A 21,002-nucleotide genomic window follows, 5' to 3' on the forward strand; every position below is an offset into this window, starting at 1 on the left:
TCCACTGCTACCCTATGCTATACTCACTCTGCTGCTTCGTCTCTCAATCTGTCTCTCCTCCCAGGCACGAACTCCTGTCTCACTCTACAACCCCTCACTTTATCCCTAAACCAATTAACTCCTAATTAATCAGGCGACGCCACTCGCCCCCAGCCCCCGCTGCCACGTGGCGTTGCTTTTCCAGACACACCGGCGCCTCTCTCCGACAACAACCCCTCTCGCCCAATCAGCGCACTGCACCCTTAATTATCCCCTGCCACCTGCTAGCACCCTTAACCATCACGCCACCTTAATTTGGACAACAACAACGACCAGCCAATCAGCGCCCTGTGTCCTCACTTGCCCTCACTGTCCGCCGTGTGCGCACACACCGACCCAGCGCGTGACGCGTATCTCAAGCACTACACATATGTAGTGTGGTGTTTATTCACACGGACAACTTCGTCTCTTTCTCCTGTGTCACTTTATTTGCAGCATCCCACACGGATGCTCCTCACGTTCAACACCACGTACTCCTGTCGCAATTTCTTCCTCTCTTCCTCGGCTAGCCTGCTACTTCGAGCTTATTCTCTCTCGCTCCGCTAGCCTGTTACTCCCCACTTTTCTAAGCTGTCATGGACTCTCGCTCGCGCTGTATCTCCACTAGCTTCTCACCCCACTAGCCTATCACACTCAGACTAAAGATTACGCTCGCCTCTCCACTAGCCTGTCTACACCCGCACCTCCAACACAGGGGAGCTTTGTCTCTGCACGACACAGAGCAGTGAGCCGCAGCCACATGACTGAGTTGAAGGCGAGCAACTCCACAGGCGTCTCACAGCTCGAGAACTAGACACCCGACACATTGTTTAATTGTCTATGGTTCTTTCAATAAAGTCACGTAGATCAAAGAAAAAATTATAACAATAAAATAATGAAAATAAAGTGAATAAATCTTGATTTAAAGCTTTCGTGTCAGCAGGAATCCATAATCTTTGGTTCTTTAGGTATTGTCACTAAAGTCACTATGTGACTTCACCGAAAGAACCATAGAATTTGAAATCATTCAATCACGAAAGTTTTCAGTCAAATTTTTATTGTTTTATTAAGTAGTTTAAGGATTTAAATAAGCAAGAAAAGTGAAGCTGAAATATAAAATATCGTGGCGCAGAGAGGGTAGAGGCAACCGAATGAGAACAAGTATTCATACTGGTGGAATCCGATGAGCTATAAAGCTCTTTTTCACAGATGTCCAGTCGGGGCAGGTCAGAACGTTATAACAACAAACAAGCAATACAAAAACACGACAGGAGTGCAAAGTGTAGGAAAGGTAGACAAATCAGTTAGAGACATAAAAATAAACTAAAAATATTTTGTTGTATCATACGAGATAAGACCCCACTGAACTATTACATATTTTTTCAGACGCGACCTGGCCACAAATGATGGCTCAACGAGTTTACGAGCAGCGTTCCCCTCCAAGTTCAGTTGAGGTGAGTTGAGGAGATATTGAGGTGAGTTCAGATGAGGTGAGATGAGGTGAGGTGTGTGAGGATGAGGATTTGAGACGAGGCGACGTCACCGGAGTCTTTATTCAGCCACCCCTGGAGCAGAGGACTCTTACCGGTTTGTCTGTCAGCACAATCCAGGGCGTATCACGTGATATGGAAATAAAACCGGCAGTGTTTGTACTTCCCTCCCTCACATTCAGAAGGCGTGTTCCTGTGTTTTCGTCTCATACACAGCTAGCCACTGCCTGAGCTACAGCCAGAGACTGCCTGAGCTCCAACCAGTGTCCATCTCTGAGTGAAGCCACGGGGCCATGGCGAGTGCAGCTTCCAGCAGTATCGATGCCCCAGGGGAGTTGACCTGCACCATCTGCCTGGACGCCTTCCGCTGCCCCTGCACGCTCAGCTGCGGCCACTCGTTCTGCCTCGAGTGCGTGGAGGGCGCCTGGGATGCGGCCGAGTCCTTCTCCTGCCCGCAGTGCCGAGTGACCTTCCCTCAGAGGCCCAAGCTAAACAAGAGCGTGACGCTCGCCAACCTGGTGGAGCAGCGCAGTGCCGCAGATGAATTGGCCACCGTGGTCTTGTGTGACTTTTGCAACGATGGCACGACTGCTGCCTCCAACACCTGCCTCAAGTGTGATATATCCTACTGTGCGACTCATGTAAAGCCTCATCAGGAGAACGCGAAGTTAAGTAGCCACATTCTGGTGGATCCAGGTACGAATCCTGAAGAACGCAAATGCAAGAAACACAGAAAGAAGATCAAGTTTTACTGCCGACAGGACAAGAGCTTGGTCTGCACAACCTGCACCATTGCAGGAGACCACAAGGGTCACGATGTGGCTACGCTAGAGGATGAGCACAAGACACGGGAGGTGAGACGGTCTGCGTGTGTGAGCTGGAACCTCTCTTGTGTGAAGTCATTATTTTCAAGTACTAACTGAACAATAATATCCAACTAAATATTATATTATTCCTCTCTCAGCTTCCCATTGTTTCTTCAAATTTTAACAACCTTGATTTAATATAAAGTATGCTGAGGTTGTTATAGTGCAGAATAATAAGAAAACATGTTCTTTCTAGATTTGAAGCTTTCGTGACTGCAAGGATTCATACTCTTAGGTTTTTTCGGTAAAGTCACGTAGGTAAAAAATTAAATAACAATTTATAAAAGTAAAATTAAAATCACGACGCTTGCAAACGTGCTGTGCCGCTTGCAAGCGTGCTGTGATGGTTCCACATGAAGACGGAAGCTTGTGTTGCCTCCGAAACGTCGTGATTTTTATTTTACTTTTATTAATTTTTAGTGAATTTTTTACCTACGTGACTTTACCGAAAAAACCTAAGAGTACGAAAACATGTTATTATCAATCCTGTTATCTGACAAATTTATAAATGTGCTCTTAGTATATTTTATAAAACTGAAGGACTTTAATGGATACAATATTTTCTCAAAATGACGTGAGTGCATAGACCGTGGTTTGAATACTAAAAAGTGGTTTGTGGAATAGAGGAGCATTCCCCAAAATGTAAACGAAATGTAAAACGACTGGGACTGCGTGAGTCGCAGTGCTCACCGCTTGGAAGCCTCGTGCCGGTCTGTCCCAGTTTAGCGCCGCACTCTACAGCAGCTACCGGGTCACTGGACTTGACAGACCAAGTATTTCGTGACCGTATTTATATTTTCATCAAGATTCTCTTCACCGAATTTCTCCAACACTCAACTGAGACATGGCAGTCCCTCCTTGTACCATGTAAAACGTAACTAAAACTATTTTTTTTATTTTACCAGGTGAAGCTCACAGTGCTATGTAGCTCTTTTTCAGAGGCAAACCTGGCCACAAATGACAGCTCCAAGAAGTGGCTTATGACGTCGAAATTCATAGCAGCCAAATACTCTAAATGCACGTTTCTAAATGTAGAGGGAAAACTGGAGGACCTGGACAAAAATCCATGCGACCATGGGAAGAACAAATTCCAAATATACAGGTGTCAGGGTCGGGATCGAAACCACGACCTCCTGTATACGTGGCAACTCAGATTAACATTTCGCGGCGCCTTTTCCACCCATTACTCAGAGCCCTACTCACTACTCAGAGCCCCACCCACTGCTCATGTAGCCCCGCCCACGACTCAGGTACCAGTGGAGAGTGATTGGGTCCACAGGCTTAGGCTCCTGCGTGTGCTATGTGAGCCCAGCAATAATCAGAATCAGAAAGGGTTTTATTCGCCATGAAAGTTTGCACAGACAAGGAATTTACTATGGCAGGAAGGTGCATACATTCAACATGTAGGAATCTTAAAACTTAAATAAGTGGTATACAGTCTAACTATACTAACATGACAAAGTCTAACTAATACTAAGGGGCTAAAGTATGTAAAAATTTTAATAAGTATACAATATAAAATGTAAACTAGCCGTAATATACAATCTTAGAATACAAATAGGGTAACATGTTGTAAATATGGCAAGGTGTAATTTTGTAGATAAAATGTTAAAGTAAGTGTAAAAGTCATTTTAAACCCTTGGCCTTGCTGAAGAGGCCAACAGCGGATGGGAAGAAACAGTTTTTATGACGTGAGGTTTTGGTCCTGATGGACCGCAGCCTTCTGCCGGAGGGAAGTAGCTGGAACAGAGAGTGCACCAAGCATAGCCAACCGTGCTTATCGGAGGTGCGGGGGAATGACAACTAAACACAAAATGCTCCAGCAGTCGTGTGAGCTCCTCGTGAAATCGGTTTCCTGCAGTGCTCGCTCCCCCAGCCTCCATTGCTGCACAGGGGTCGCTGCAGCCTGGAGATGGAACCGTCACTGTGGAGGGGTCCGTGTGGAGCGGGGGTGAGAGGGGGCGGTCAGAGAGTGAGTGTAATCTTCCCTGGTGACGTCTCTCACAGAAACAAGTGGGAGAGGAGACACGGGCGGTGGAGGAGAAGAGGAGGGAGGCGGAGGAGTCCATAAAGCAGATGGAGGCCGCTCACAGGGACGTGCAGGTACCGCATCTGGAACGGACTCTGTGACCCTCGTAACTCCACCCTGAGTAGGGTTTGTGATGGAGGAGAACTCCATTCATTCACGTGGACTTCCATTGGCTCTGAACACATCGTGGGACTAAAGACACAACGGTCAATGCGCCTCAATACCCAGGACAAGCAAAGAAGTGGTTCTCATCTGCAATGAGGAACTGAATTAGTCGTGGAAATTCCACATTCTTAGGATGGGAGCCTGATATCCCCATGTCAACTGCCACTTCATCTTCTGTTATATATCTATTCTGGCCAGATGAGGTGGCACATACCTGTTATCCAGTACATTGGTGGCAGGGTTCACATTATATATATATATGTTTACAATATGTATCGCATTGTGCTATGAACTCAAGTCACCTGAGATCAACTCCCAGCGATGACAAACATCAGTAATGAGTAATATCTGTAAAGCCACAACCGCACAATACACTGAATGCACGCAGTGTGCTTTATACGATGTGCATATTCACGTAACCTATTCACGTAGTACACTCCCCTTCAGTATATTGAAATTGGCTATGTGAGCATTAAAGTTCATTTTAATTTAAAAGGCGTATTCGACAGCACAGAGACACTTCGAGGTACGGTTACCAAATTGCATGTCCAGTTCTCACCGGTGCACCGATCTTATCACTGCCCAGTCACGAAACCCAGCTCTCGTGTCTAGTCCCAGCTGGGCTTGTTTTGTGGTAGGAATACAGCTTGGAGGCGTTGCTGATCAGGAAGCTTTAATTATGACCTTTTGCTTTGTAACTCTGCTCGCATTACACACACCTTGCGCAACTCTCCGAAAAGGTGGGGTTCATATTTAATTATTATTTAAATTCCTTATTTTTCTCAGAATTGTGATGTAATTTTTGCGATTGAGTCCTGTGTAATTTGCAGGGTTATAGGTGACAATTGAATTGTTAATTGGCTACTGAGGCCGTGATGCACAGGAGGGGTTCATCCTCCATCAGGTCACCGGGGTTACAGGTCAAAACGTCTCCCATAGTGTGGGTTGCATACCCACAGTGGCACGAGTGTGGATTGACGTTAATGCATCTCAATGGGTCTCGGTGTATCTCTGAGTGTCGCCATGGGTTTAGTATACATCCATAGTTTGGGTTGTATGACCACAGTCACACTGCCCTATATTGACTCAAATATTTGAGCCTATATGCATCTCTATTTGTCTTCATGTGTCTCTGTGTTTCTCTACGGGTCTCTATATCTGAGTCTTTATGTATCTCTATGGATCGCGAGGTATATCTATGGGTCTCTATAAGTTTACTTTATTGCCAATAGTTTGCATTGTGTGGCCACAGTTGTTTTTCCATTTATGATTCAGGAAAGAGTGGTGTCAACGCCACCTCCATAAGACATAGATCAACCATTGCGAGATGAACTCCTTCGTGAATTAGTTAATAAAAACATATCACACGCCCTGGCAGGGATCGATGACCAGGGTGAGACAGCGAATCAAAGTCGAGTTCGCCCGCATGAGAGCAGCTCTGGACGAGGACGAGAAGGCGGCTCTGGCTCGTGCGTCCAAGAAGCAGCGCGAGCTGCTGACCCAGATCGAGAAGAACATCGCTCACTACCAGCGCGAGATCGGCGAGCTCCAGGCAGCAGCCGCTCGTCTGGAGGGCCTAGCGCAGGAGAGAGACTCGCTCGCCTTCCTGCAGGTGAGCGATGAGTCTCTGGTGTCGCTATTTGCACAGAGCCCTCGGCAGCGTCAGAGTTGAGGATCGTGAATGAGGTTTTCACATCGACTGTGCTTTGTCACGCACGGCCGGAAATTTTGCTCGGTCCTTGCGTGCCGTCATCCCCATTCACGACGATGTTTGCAATGTAAGTCAGTGTTGATGCTCATGAGGTCATAAGCCAAGACTTTGTGGTGTAAATTCCACCCGCGGTGTTGGAGTGGGAAATCCGCTGATCCCATGGGAATCGAGGCAGAGTCACAGTCATGCACCTCTCCCTCTCTCTCTCTCTTTGCCATAGGGGCACCTGGAGGAGACGTGCAGGTAAAAGACCACTATCACTCGCAACACGACAACATGGGACTGAGTATCGAGCACGGGCAGTGAGACACTGGCTGTGTGTGGGGATGCTGTGTGATGATGCTGTCAGTGGTGAAACTGTGAGTGGTTGTGTTGATTGTGATGATGCTGCGAGTGATCATGCTGTATGTGTACTCTTAGGTTTTTCCGTAAAGTCACGTAGGAAAAAATAATGAAATAAAGTAATAATAATAATAATAAATGAAAATAAATCAATTAAATCATGACGTTTCGGAGGCAATACAAGCTTCCGTCTTCAGGTGGATCCGTCACAGCACGATTGCTGTATCAAGTAAAGAAAATTCCAAGAGACCCGACCTTGTATATATACTGGTTGAGGGGGGAGGAGCCAGGATGGGCCGCGGGAGAGACTGCGGCTGCTGCTGCTGGGACTGTGCCTTTGTTATGTAGATGGCAGAAGCAGAAAAGCATTTCAGGACAAAGCAACCCCCTGCTATGTTGCTGGGTGGGTAAAACTTAAAGCAGGAAACCAGCGTGTAAAAAATAAGGTAAAACATGATACAAAACCAAACTGGCTGTCTATCAGTAAACTGTACGTTAACTAAAGAATAGTGCCTGTTAAATAAGATGGTTTAAATGTGTAGTTAAATCTTTTTTTGTATGGTTAATGACATCTTTCCAATGATTACTCAGTTTGTACCCATCATCACGGTTGAAGTTATGTCTGTGTTTGTATATCTGGATGGCTTCGTGTACAAACCTTTGATGGTAGCCAGGAGGTTTGCAGAGCTCCTTGGTCTCGGAAAAGACAATCTCATGAGAGCCCACAGCGTTGTAGCAATGATCGGCAATGACGGATGACTCAATTTAGCCGTATTTCAGATCTGACTTGTGCTCGCGGACACGATCAGAGATATGACGTTTCGTTTCTCCATTGTAACAATCACCACAGCTGCAACTCAGTTTGTAGACTCCAGGGTATTGTAATTCAGGAATGACATCTTTCACAGATGGAATTAGATCACGGATTTTATGTACTGTACTGAATCGGACTTGGATCTTATGTTTGTTTAGAATTTTAGACATCTTTTTGGTCACGCCTGCTATGTATGGCAACGTGATAGTTTTGATCGGAGTTTCAAGTGGCTGTTTCTGTATGGTGGGAGAAACAGCCTGGCGGATGGTGCGGTCAGAGTCTCCGTTCATCCTGAGGGCACGATGTACATGTCTTAATTCACTGGCCAGGTGGTGTTGGTCAGAAATGCCATGAGCTCTGTGGTATAGTGTTTTGATGAGAGAATTATTCTGAGACGGGTGGTGGTGGGAATCAGGTTTCAAGCAGGCATCTGTGTGGGTGACTTTCTTGTAGAAAGAATGTCCCAAGGATCCGTCAGGTCTCCTCTCAAACAGAATATCTAAGAATGGTAGTTTGCCATCTTTCTCCACTTCCATGGTAAAATCTAATGGATGGGTGTCTGGAATTGATGTGGTCCAAAAAGTGGTTCAATGCTGGGAGGCCATGTGGCCAAATGACGAAAGTTTCATCCACATACCTCTTCCACAGGGAAGGACGCAAGGTGGACGTCTGGATGGCGTCTGATTCAAACTTTTCCATGAACACATTGGCTATTACTGGTGACAAGGGGGAGCCCATAGGGGTACCCTCATTCTGTTTGTAGAAGGAGCCATTCCAGGTAAAATAAGTGTTGGTGAGGCAATGCCTAACCAACGCAGGTACATCCAAATTCAATCCATGTTGACCAAGTCTTCAATAATTGTTAAGGTGTCAGGCACTGGAACTTTGGTAAACAGAGATACAACATTATAACTGACGAGGATATCGTCAGGAGACAGTACCATGTTCTTGACCATAGAGAACAATTGGGTTGAGTTAAGTACTGCTGAAGCGGTCTTGCCAGTGAAGGGAAGTAGAGTATCTGATAGAAAACGGTCTAGTTTGTAGGTAGGATAGTTGATCGTGGGCACTATGGGACGTAGTGGGGTGCCTTATTTATGGATCTTGGGAAGACCATATAATCTGGGAGGTATAGCAGCCGAGGGTTTTAAGGAGGGACGTTTGGTTGGTTCGATTAGGGAAGTTGACCAAACGTCAGATGTACCTGCGTTGGTTAGGCATTGCCTCACCAACACTTATTTTACCTGGAATGGCTCCTTCTACAAACAGAATGAGGGTACCCCTATGGGCTCCCCCTTGTCACCAGTAATAGCCAATGTGTTCATGGAAAAGTTTGAATCAGACGCCATCCAGACGTCCACCTTGCGTCCTTCCCTGTGGAAGAGGTATGTGGATCAGTGGCGGCTGGTGATATTTATTTTTGGGGGGGCGCATTTTTTTTATTTTATTGAGGGGGGCAAATAAATATAAAGCAGTACCAAAAACCATTTTGACTACTTGAATATAAATTTTGATGATCTTTATTTACATTTCAGACCAAAAGAAGTACCAAAAAGCATGTTTCCTACTTGAACATAAATGTTTCTCTTTTATATACATTTCAGACCAAAGTACCAAAAAGCATGTTTCCTACTTGAACATAAAAACGTTAGTTTCATGCTATTATCAATATGGCTGCGGCTACTTTCATGACGTTTGCATTTGTCAGAGAGATGTTTGAGGTCTCTTACCCCCGTCGTTGTCCACAAAACTTCAGTGCCGACACTTTGAAATAAAAGACAGGGAAAACAAAAAAGAGAATTGCTAACATCACATCCAGCCAGCCACCTCCGTTTCTCATAACAAGCGCGGGTGAAGCTTCGTGTGTAGCTTCGTCCTCTGTCACTGGCCTGCTGCTGGATTTGTAAATCGGGTTGGTCCGGTCCGAGATCCTTTATATTTTTTATTTCTTCCAGCGAAAGCCTTGTGAAAGGGTTTTTTTGTAAATAAATTACAGAATTTGGATGAACTGCTGCCATTGTTTACACAAAAAATTTGATCAGCCTAGCAAGTGTCAAAGTGGTGTCGCCTGCGCACTCGCAGTAGTGGCCCAGAGCGTAAATTTGAATGACAGGTGACGAGAACCAATCAGATTGGATAAAATAACATGTATCCAATTCTGATTGGCCAGGGACGCAACGACTTGCGCCCCGAGGAGAATCTTTAAGAAACCAATTAGAGACCAGCTTCAGGTCACATGCTGTCCTAAAATTTAAAGTCTCACATAGACATCCATTTGTCCGGCGCCCCGCATGAAACACATTGAAAAACATAGAAAATATTTGACCGATTAAAGCCAGTTTTTATTAAATGCTGATGCTTTTCTTACTACCAGCCGGCACATCGTATGAAAAAAATATTTTATTTATGTATTTTTATATAAATTTTGTATATGTATATTTCTTGAATATTGATTGGGGCGGCGCCCCTGCGCCCTCTATTGACGAGCCGCCACTGATGTGGATGGTACTTTCGTCATTTGGCCACATGGCCTCCCAGCATTGAACCACTTTTTGGACCACATCAATTCCAGACACCCATCCATTAGATTTACCATGGAAGTGGAGAAAGATGGCAAACTATCATTCTTAGATATTCTGTTTTAGAGGAGACCTGACGGATCCTTGGGACATTCTGTCTACAGGAAAGTCACCCACACAGATTCCTACTTGGAACCTGATTCCTACCACCACCCGTCTCAAAATAATTCTCTCATCAAAACACTATACCACAGAGCTCATGGCATTTCTGACCAACACCACCTGGCCAGTGAATTAAGACATGTACATCGGGCCCTCAGGATGAACGGAGACTCTGACCGCACCATACGCCAGGCTGTTTCTCCCACCATACAGAAACAGCCACTTGAAACTCCGATCAAAACTATCACGTTGCCATACATAGCAGGCGTGACCAAAGAGATCTCTAAAATTCTAAACAAACATAAGATCCAAGTCCGATTCAGTACAGTACATAAAATCCGTGATCTAATTCCATCTGTGAAGGATGTCATTCCTGAATTACAATACCCTGGAGTCTACAAACTGAGTTGCAGCTGTGGTGATTGTTACATTGGAGAAACGAAACGTCATATCTCTGATCGTGTCCGCGAGCACAAGTCAGATCTGAAACACGGCAAAATTGAGTCATCCGCCATTGCCAATCATTGCTACAACGCTGTGGGCTCTCATGAGATTGTCTTTTCCGAGACCAAGGTGCTCTGCAAACCTCCTGGCTACCATCAAAGGTTTGTACACGAAGCCATCCAGATATACAAACACCGTGATGATGGGTACAAACTGAGTAATCATTGGAAAGATGTCATTCCCCATACAAAAAAAGATTTAATTACACATTTGAACCATCTTATTTAACAGGCACTATTCTTTAGTTAACGTACAGTTTACTGATAGACAGCCAGTTTAGTTTTTTTATCATGTTTTACCTTATTTTTTCACACGCTGGTTTCCTACTTTAAGTTTTACCCACCCAGCAACATAGCAGGGGGTTGCTTTGTCCTGAAATGCTTTTCTGCTTCTGCCATCTACATGACAAAGGCACAGTCCCAGCAGCAGTCGCCGCAGCCTCTCCCGCTGCCCACCCTGGCTCCTCCCCCCTCAACCAGTATATATACAAGGTCGGGTCTCTTGGAATTTTCTTTACTTGATACAGCAATCGTGCTGTGACGGATCCACCTGAAGACGGAAGCTTGTGTTGCCTCCGAAACGTCGTGATTTAATTGATTTATTTTCATTTATTATTTTATTATTTTTACCTACGTGACTTTACCGACAAAACCTAAGAGTATGAATCCTTGCAGTCACGAAAGCTTAAAATCTAGAATTAATTCTGTACGTGGTGATGCTGTGAATGATTGTGATGTGAGTCGTGATGCTTTGTGTGATGTGTGTCTATGTGATGGAACTGTGATGATCCTGTGAGTGATGGCCGTGTCTGATCTGCTTTCACAGGATAGGGCGGCCTAGAGAAGCTCCACCCTCAGCTCCCAACCAAGAGGACATTGCCTCGCTTAAAGGCACCGAGGGAACTGTGGCCAAACTCCTGTGTGAGTTCTTCAGTGTGAAACATGGGTGATGGGGCCATCTTCACAATAAATTATCACCGTGTGTGTATGCACAAGGTCGATTCAGCCTCAAATGATTACCTAGTTTTGTGTAAACATCACCACTAGGGAGACAAAGGTGGTCGGGTGTGGTTCTGGCCACCCACCTCCTCGTGTGCCTTGCCGGTCTTCATAGACACTTGCTAGCAGCACTTGCCCCAATGGTCTGTTGAGGCTACACAGAGGATCTTTGTTTTTGTTCACAGCCCATTCCAGGACCCTACTGAACACAGCCATGAGACTAAGTGTGGTGTTCTTGGGTAAATAATCAGCATTACGAGTCAGGGGTAATTGTGATGTTGAGATGCAGTTTGTGCCTGTGAATGTATATGCATGTGTGTGTGGGGGGGAGCGGTGGTTTAGTGGTTAGCACACTGCACTACGAACCCAGTTACCTGGGTTTGATTACCCGCCATGGCTAACATCAGTGGCAGGTGATATCTTATCAAGTCCTGGGTCTCTACTAGGCAGTTTCAACCTCAAATGAGTTCCTGATGCTGATAATGGTCATAATGATGGTGATAGTCGTCATGATGAGGGTGGTGGTAATGATGCTGTTAGTGATAATGTGAGTTATGGGAATGGTGATGGGAGTGATGGTCGTGGTGATTATAAAGAAGGTGACATTGGTGATAATATAGGTGGTGATGGTTGTGATGGTTTTGCTGATGGTATTGGTTATGGTGATCATGGTAGTGATGGTGATGATGATTTTGATGGTCTTTGTGATGGTCATGATGCTGGTCATGTTGGTGATATTGGTGATAGTGATCAAGATGGTGATGGGGATAGTGGTGATGGTCGTGGTGATGGTAATGATGGTGCTAGTGGTGGTGATAATGATGGTGGTACTGTTGCTCAATGCGATAATGATGTTGATGTTCATAGTGTTGATGATGGTGGTAATGGTGATGTTTATGTTGTTTTCATTGATATTCATGGCGAGGATGGCTGGTGATGTTTGTGATGTTTTTGTTGATGGTGAAAATGATGGTTGGTGATGTTGATGGTGGTGATGGTGGATGATGGTGATGATGCTGTTCTGTAGTGATGTTGTCATCGCTGTTGTCACAGACCGACGCTCACCGACTCTGGACACAAACTCGGCTAATAACCAACTCCAGATCTCCTCGGATCTCAGGACGATGACGTGGACCGGTGACTCCCAGGGTCGCCCCGATCACCCACACCGGTTTGATTGCTGTGCACAAGCCCTGTGCTGTGAGAGCTTCTCGTCGGGCCTCCACTACTGGGAGGTGGACGTGGGGGACACGAGGTGGTGGCGGGTTGGAGTCGCGTACGGGACGATCCCGCGGAAAGGGAGTGGTGAGGCACAGCAGCTGGGAGGGAGCGACGCGTCCTGGTGTTTAGAGAAATGTAACAACAACTTATCAGTGGTTCATGGTGGAGTGAAGACTGCACTGTCGGTGAAGGGGGCCCCCTCCCCCCGCAGAATCGGCCTTCACCTGCACTTGGAGGGTGAACTCCTGGCGTTTTACCGCGCCGACTCCATGGAGGTGATCCACGAGGTTCGGCGGAGATTCTTGCAGCCTCTCTACCCTGTGATGTGGATGGGGTGTTTGAAAGAACCATTGAAGATCGTGGATCTGAGTCGTGCATCCTGAGGATGAGGAGAGATAGAAACTTAAGAAACCGAGACAGAAACCCAATAAACGGAGGAGAGGGTGGATGGTGAGGAGAGGGTGAAGTGAGGGTGAGGGGAAGGTGGAACAGAGGGTGAGGTACGGTGATGGTGAGGGCAGAATGGAGGGTAAGGTGACGGAGAGGGTGAGGAGTGGGTGAGGAGAGGATGTGAAGGAGGGGGTAGAGAGAGGGTGAGGTGATGGGAGGGTGAGGTGAAAATTGAGGAAAGGGTGAGGTGAGGTGAGCATGGAGGGGTAGGGTGAGGGGAGAGGGTGAGGTTCAGGTTGGCGTGCGTGAGCGATGTCGCCGGTGCAGCACAAATCGGAGGTTCGTGTGGTCGCTCCTTCGCCTGCAGTGTGCACTCGCGTCACCACGCCTCCTCATCCCTACGATTCACCATCAGCACCATCATCATCACCCCATCATCATCACTTTAATCATCACCATCATCTCCTCATCATCACTACCATCACCACCATCACCACCATCATCACACCATCATCGTCATCACCACTGTCATTATCACCACCATCATCATAAACACCATAATCATCACTACCACCATCATCGCCATCATCATGATTACCAACAGCACCACCAACATCATCACCACCATCATCATCAGCATCACTATCAACCACAATCACCACCATTATTACTATTATCACTATCACCACATCATCATCATAATCATTACTTAACATCACCACTATCATCATCATCATTATGACCATCATCACCACCATCAACATAATCACCACCGTCAAAACTACCATCAGCATCATCACCACCAATATCAAGCTCATCACCATCAATTCCACGATTAACACCACTACTATCATCACTACCATCATCATTATCACCACCATGATCACCACCATCATTATCATCATCACTATCAGCACCCACATCACCATGCTTACCATCACAATCATCACCATAATGAACATCAAACACCACAAAAACTGCCATAATCATCACCATTATCACATCCACCATCACGACCATCATCACCACCATCATCATCACTATCCTCACCGTGAAAACCACCATCACCATCATTCCCACCATTACCCTCATCACGACCATTACCACCATCTCCCTCATCACCATCATTACCACCACCACTGTCATCATCACCACCACCACCATGATCACCATCATCATCAGCAGCAGCAGCATCATCATTACCGCCTACATAACCACCACGATTATCACCATCACCACTCTTACTATCATCACAACCATCACCACCATCATTATCACTACCATCATTACTACCATGATCAACAACACCACCATCATCATCACCACCATTACCAACACTACCACCATCACCATGGTAACGTCTTTGTAGTTCGGGCTGTTATTTTTGTTCATTGTGTTTAACCGGGGCGAGAACTCAAGACAACAGTATAGAAGACTCATTTGTAAGAGTGAGTGGCATGGGGAGTGAGTGCTTAGGTGAGTGAGTAGATGAGTAAGGAGATAAGTGACAGAGATGGTGGGTGATTGAATGATTGAGTGAGTGCATGGTTGATTGGGTGAGATGGTGGGCGAGTGAGTGCATGGGTGAGTGAGATGGTGTGTGAGTGAATGGCTGAGTGCATCAGTGGTTAAGTTAGTGAGCTAGAGGGTAGGTGAGTGGGTAAATGATTGAGTGAGTGAGTTCAAGTGTATCGTCTGTAACCGGGTGTAGAACTCGAGAGACCGGGACAGGAGTCTCATTTGCAAGAGTGACCTGGTGCTGGGGGATCTCCAAAATAATAAAAACGACAACGTGAGCACAGGGAACAATAACGAAGCGAAGATAATTACCAAAATAAAACAACAACGTACTTTGGACACACGGAGAGGGAGAGCTCTGCTAATCAGTGGAGGATCGATGTGGCCTTGCCACGCTCGCAGACGCTGCTCTGAGCCAACTATCATGTACTCTGTCTTGCCCAGGTTTAGCTGCAGTCAGATTTGCTTTGTTCAAACAGCGACTTCAGACAAGCATTCTGAAATAACAGATATAGCGGCATCTGGATCTGACGGAGATTGAAAACTAATTTCTTTAGAACTGATTGTTGTGTATAGGTTGTTGTCCTCACCCCGCACCTCCGAATAGCACGGTTGATATCTACGGTGCGAAATAAGTTCAACATACATACAGTGAGGGAAGACAGTATTTGATCCCCTGCTGATTTTGTATGTTTGCCTACTGACAAAGAAATGATCAGTCTATAATTTTAATGGTAGGTTTATTTGAACAGTAAGAGACAGAATAACAACATCAAAATCCAGAAAAACGCATATAAAAAAGGCTATACATTGATTTGCATTTTAATGAGGGAATAAGTATTTGACCCCTCTGCAAAACATGACTTAGTGCTTGGTGGCAAAACCCTTGTTGGAAATCACAGAGGTCAGACGTTTCTTGTAGTTGGTCACCAGGTTTGCACACATCTCAGGAGGGATTTTGTCCCACTCCTCTTTGCAGATCTTCTCCAAGTCATTAAGGTTTTGAGGCTGACGTTTGGCAACTCAAACCTTCAGCTCCCTCCACATATTTTCTATGGGATTAAGGTCTGGAGACTGGCTAGGCCACTCCAGGACCTTAATGTGGTTCTTCTTGAGCCACTCCTTTGTTGCCTTGGCCGTGTGTTTTGGGTCATTGTCATGCTAGAAAACCCATCCACGACCCATTTTCAATGCCCTGGCTGAGGGAAGGACGGTCTCACCCAAGATTTGATGGTACATGGCCACATCCATCGTCCCTTTGATGCGGTAAAGTTGTCCTGTCCCCTTAGCAGAAAAACACCCCCAAAGCATAATGTTTCCACCTCCATGTTTGACGGTGAAGATGGTGTTCTTGGGGTCATAGGAAGCATTCCTCCTCCAAACACGGCGAGTTGAGTTGATGCCAAAGAGCTCCATTTTGGTCTCATCTGACTACAACACTTTCACCCAGTTGTCCTCTGAATCATTCAGATGTTCATTGGCAAACTTCAGACGGGCATGTATTTGTGCTTTCTTGAGCAGGGGGGACCTTGCGGGTGCTGCAGGATTGCAGTCCTTCACGGCGTAGTGTGTTACCAACTGTTTTCTTGGTGACTATGGTCCCAGCTGCCTTGAGATCATTGACAAGATCCTCCCGTGTAGTTCTGGGCTGATTCCTCACCGTTCTCATGATCATTGCAACTCCACGAGGTGAGATCTTGCATGGAGCCCCAGGCCGTGGGAGATTGACAGTTATTTTGTGTTTCTTCCATTTGCGAATAATCGCACCAACTGTTGTCACCTTCTCACCAAGCTGCTTGGCGATGGTCTTGTGGCCCATTCCAGCCTTGTGTAGGTCTACAATCTTGTCCCTGACATCCTTGGAGAGCTCTTTGGTCTTGGCCATGGTGGAGAGTTTGGAATCTGATTGATTGATTGCTTCTGTGAACAGGTGTCTTTTATGCAGGTAACACGCTGAGATTAAGAGCACTCGTTTTAAGAGTGTGCTCCTAATCTCAGCTCGTTACCTGTGTAGAGGAGTAAAATGGGGAGGTGACGTCAGGTGTGCCGTTCAGTGCGATGACATCACGTCTCCTAGGGTACTTAAGGGAGACCCCGTGACGTAAGCGGGGTCACTCTGGGAACGGATAGAGTAAGAAGGGTGAAGAGGGAACCAGGGGTAGAGAGGGATTGAATAGTGAGTCTGGGGAGAAGCCGGTGGTAGCCGTAGAGGTGCTTCTCTCTCCGTTCGGTGGAGTCGGCAGAGTCCACGATCCGACACGAGAGAGACAGGAGCTAGCCGGCAGGGATCTGGACTCCGAGTAGGATCCTTAGCCCCTGGGAGTTGTGTACCCTTGTGTGTTATTGTTAATCTTTAATAAACCCTCGGCGAAAGCCCTTAACTTACCTCTGTCTCCGAGTGCGTCCGTGGGAACGTCTCTACAACTGGTGTCAGAGTGTCTGCACTGCCGCCATCATGTTTACATCGGGAGCGGAGGGCAAGAACACCTGGGAGCCAGAACACTTTCTGATTGAGAGGGGGTCAAATTCTTATTTCAATCATTGAAATGCAAATCAATTTATAACATTTTTTACATGCGTTTTTCTGGATGTTGTTGTTATTCTATCTCTCACTGTTCAAATAAACCTACCATTAAAATAAAAGACTGATAATTTCTTTGTCAGTGGGCAAACGTACAAAATCAGCAGGGGATCAAATACTTTTTTCCCTCACTGTACATATAATCTGAATCAGCATCTTCATTTAATGAGTTATGAAGCTCTTTCTCGAGATGTCCAGAAAGTTACAATAACAAAAAGTACAAACAACCGATCAGAGGGTAAAATATAGGAAAGATGTGCAAATCACTGAAACTTGATAATGACTAATTAAAAAGTATATAACTACAAATTGCAATTTTTTTTTATTATTACCGATTTTTTCAACACTAAATGCAAACGTGGGCAAGGCAGTAACACAACAACAGTCCCAGATCACACCAAGACAACACGGCAGTCCCTGGACACAACTGCACATGAATATTGAACTATCAATACATGGGTATGGATCAACGTTCCAATCACATTTACAAATGAGGCTGTGTACAGCATGAATCTTCTGCTTCGGACATTTATTGAAGGAAGATTTATGATGTTAAGGGAGGAAACAAGGTTGTTCCAAAACGTTGGTGCTGCAATGGCTAAGGCTTTGTTACCCATTCAAATTCTCATTATTGGGATAGTTCACAGGCAATTATATGTACGTCTTAGGTTTCTTTGGTTTAACTGTGGGGTTTATGATTTAGCTAATTAAAGCACAGATTTGCCAATAATGGTTTTATGCATGAACAGGGACAAATGTAGATTTCGTTTTGCATCAAGTTATGTGAGATTGGACTTGAAGTCGAGGTCACATTAGTGGGTGCTGTATCGTACATCCAATACAAATCGAAGATCAGAATGATAAATGGGATTTAGTATTTTTCGATTGACAGCTTTCGTGACTGCAGGGATTCATCTTCTTGGTTCTTTCGGTAAAGTCACATAGAAGGGAAATAATAAAATAATAAAAATAAAACATAATAAAATACAATTCTCACGACGTTTCAGCCACAACGCAAGCAGCCGTCCTCAGGTGAATAACAGGTCTGTCAGAAAGACAGCGTCTGAAGACGCGTTGTGGCCAAAACGTCGTGAGAATTGTATAATGTTTTATTTTTATTATTTTATTATTTCCCTTCTATGTGACTTTACCGAAAGAACCAAGAAGGGGTTTAGTATGTTAAGTGTTAGATTAGTAGCTGATTTATATGCAGCATCACAGTAGCCACCGCACCTTGTGGAACGCCATTTGTTATTTGAAAATTTGTGGACGAGATGTTATCACGATGGACCTTTTTGATAATTGTCTAAGATGTATCTCTGAAACCGTTTTATCGTACTGTCTGACAATTCTAGTTGACTGCGTCTTGTGAGTAGAATATCATGGCCAAGAGTTTCAAAAGGCTTTAAAAGAGGAAAGGAATAGTCCACAGCAGTAGTGGCCTTCATGCAGGTTACTGAAAAACATTTAAATACATCCATAATAGCTGTGGTGGCGCAGTAATCCTCATGGAAACCAGACTGTTTACTGTGCGGGAGATTGTGAGTTTTAGGTCGACGTCTATTCGTGATTAAAGTTTTTTTTTCAAATGTTTTAGTAACTGTTTAAAGAATAACGATTGGTCTATACTCATTCTTACAACGTCCACCCTAACAAAACTGCCCACATACAGTGAAGCAGTAGCTGTGCAGGGTGCAACGGTCACATTCTAAACGTGTTCATAAATGTTACCTTATTGCATGCAGTCCCGTATTCTTAGTCTAGCAAACAGCCTATTATCTCCGAAGTATAATATAGCATTTCCCCACTTTTAAAAAATTGCACTTTATTGATGCCGAGTAACCTATTTTTGCGTAAAAAATGCAACTGGCTGTTACTAAAAAGTTAACATAACATCCGACTTTTCACATATCCACCAATGATTCAGTCCCTAGTTAGTCAGACACGTGACGGTGTACCATAAACATTTCAATAAAAATCCTCATTATGTCCCAACTTTGTGTTACCGTTCCAATCCTTAAGCGGAGAGGTAATTCCTCAAATGATTACCCGTACCACACGACCGTTCTATTTATATGTCCCGAAACGTAGTCAAATAATCCCCACAACCCGCACAGCGTGTGGCGGTCTTCATCCCGAAATGGATTAACAAAAGGGCTGTACACGGACAGCGCATTGCATTGTGGTTAGGATACAGGATCAATAATTCACGAACGTGTGTTCAACTTGTTTCGCACCGAACATAGCCAACTGTCCAAATCGGTACGAATTGTGCTCTGTGGAAAAAAAAATACTTGATGTAAGTTAAGTTGCGTCGATACCCGATCTATCAGTTGCGTGTAACTTGGCAACTCGGGTGTATGTAACTGAATTCGCTTCTACATGGACGTCTCTGCAACATGTTGCTCGCATTGTAACGAGACTACTTCAAGCATCTCCTTAGCGAATCATAGCAACGTATTGCATCATCACGCGCTGCACAGTTCTGAATTGTGATAAACAGCTACAATCCAAATGCAGGTGAGGAGTCGTGTTAACCAGAACAGGGGGCAGACATTTTAGTCACTGAGACTTGTCTTATGTTTTGCAACTACTCGCACAGATTTTGGCAAAGTAGCTGCAGGTTACTAAAACGCACAATTTCTAGTGATTTGGTTGCGCAACTCATCTCTAATTTTGATTAAGAAAATGTGAGACAATCAGTTTTGTCATTTTCCAAATTGTATCATTCAATCCGTGTCCATAATCATCAGCATCGTCCTTACCATTGAAACATGTAGGATCAGTAACACGTTACCTTGATACAATACCACGGTAGAAGCAGGAAATGCTTATATGTGGTTAATTTAAGCGACAGCTGATTGTGGTGTACCTCGAGACATCTGTCACTTCTACCTTACAGTACATCCCCTGCTCAAGGCAGACAAACTTAACTCACGATTTATGAAAGCACGAAACAATAACGCTGGCATGCGCTCACATACAGCAGGATGCATAAGATAAGGAGGTGTCAAGAGGGAAATACTCCCCATATTCAAGGGCCTCTCAATCAAAATAGATAGTTGGGAGATGTTTGGCTGTTCCAATCACGGTTCTTATCTTAATGACATTTATATAGCACCTTTACGAAAGCGCTTTACAGCCATTATAAAATTGTATACTGCATGATAAATGAAATGAAGAATTGGGTTATTTTAAGGGCCCGTTGTGATTTATAAAACGCGGGCTATCCCATGCTTGTGGGACAACGACTTTTCGAATAGAATGCCCTCAGAAATTGACGGAGTAGAAGTGTAAGGGATGCCGTCAGGGCAGCGGATATTTTTTATGGATCCCTTTGGAGGGGAGGCGGGTGCAATGTCGCCATTCAGGCATTGGTGAGGGAGTCGGTAGAGATCCCGCCGGGCATACAGATGTCGGTTCCCTTGCGGTACCGGAAGCAGTTGCATTCGGCCGACCCAGATGCGGCAATTCTCCTGAAACCATCCAACAGTGTGACACACGAGCTTACGCTGACTCATTAATCCCCCCCCCCCCCCCACGTTGTGCAAGAGCGCAGAAGTGTGGTCACCACATCTACGCCTCTAAATAAGGAGCGAAACAGTTAGACTTCTCTACAAATCTGGCTGTCGCCTGACGCAAGCTAGTTGTAATTACTGGCGAAACGTCGTACT

General features: G+C 45.1%; 1 protein-coding gene across 3 annotated transcripts in view; it reads left to right on the plus strand.

Annotated features, from left to right (window-relative positions):
* The window catches only part of LOC133339113 (E3 ubiquitin/ISG15 ligase TRIM25-like), a 31,244-nt gene extending 14,112 nt beyond the window's left edge, over positions 1-17,132 (plus strand). Inside the window, exons 2-8 of one of the 3 annotated variants that reach the window (XM_061547237.1) lie at positions 1,405-1,472; positions 1,725-2,362; positions 4,382-4,477; positions 5,947-6,180; positions 6,500-6,522; positions 11,446-11,540; positions 12,672-17,132. In XM_061547237.1, the coding sequence (XP_061403221.1) occupies positions 1,802-2,362; positions 4,382-4,477; positions 5,947-6,180; positions 6,500-6,522; positions 11,446-11,540; positions 12,672-13,222 (1,560 nt within the window). In that variant the 5' untranslated portion in view covers positions 1,405-1,472; positions 1,725-1,801 and the 3' untranslated portion in view covers positions 13,223-17,132. Of the gene's footprint in view, positions 1-1,404; positions 1,473-1,724; positions 2,363-4,381; positions 4,478-5,946; positions 6,181-6,499; positions 6,523-11,445; positions 11,541-12,671 lie in introns of those variants that run through there. The other 2 variants (XM_061547239.1, XM_061547238.1) reach the window with 2 other exon arrangements.
* The last annotated feature ends 3,870 nt before the right edge of the window (positions 17,133-21,002 follow it).

Source organism: Lethenteron reissneri, unplaced genomic scaffold (genome assembly GCF_015708825.2).
Source record: "Lethenteron reissneri isolate LAM-NWPU_2019-01 unplaced genomic scaffold, ASM1570882v1 scaffold_1640, whole genome shotgun sequence".
NCBI classification, from domain to species: domain Eukaryota; kingdom Metazoa; phylum Chordata; class Hyperoartia; order Petromyzontiformes; family Petromyzontidae; genus Lethenteron; species Lethenteron reissneri.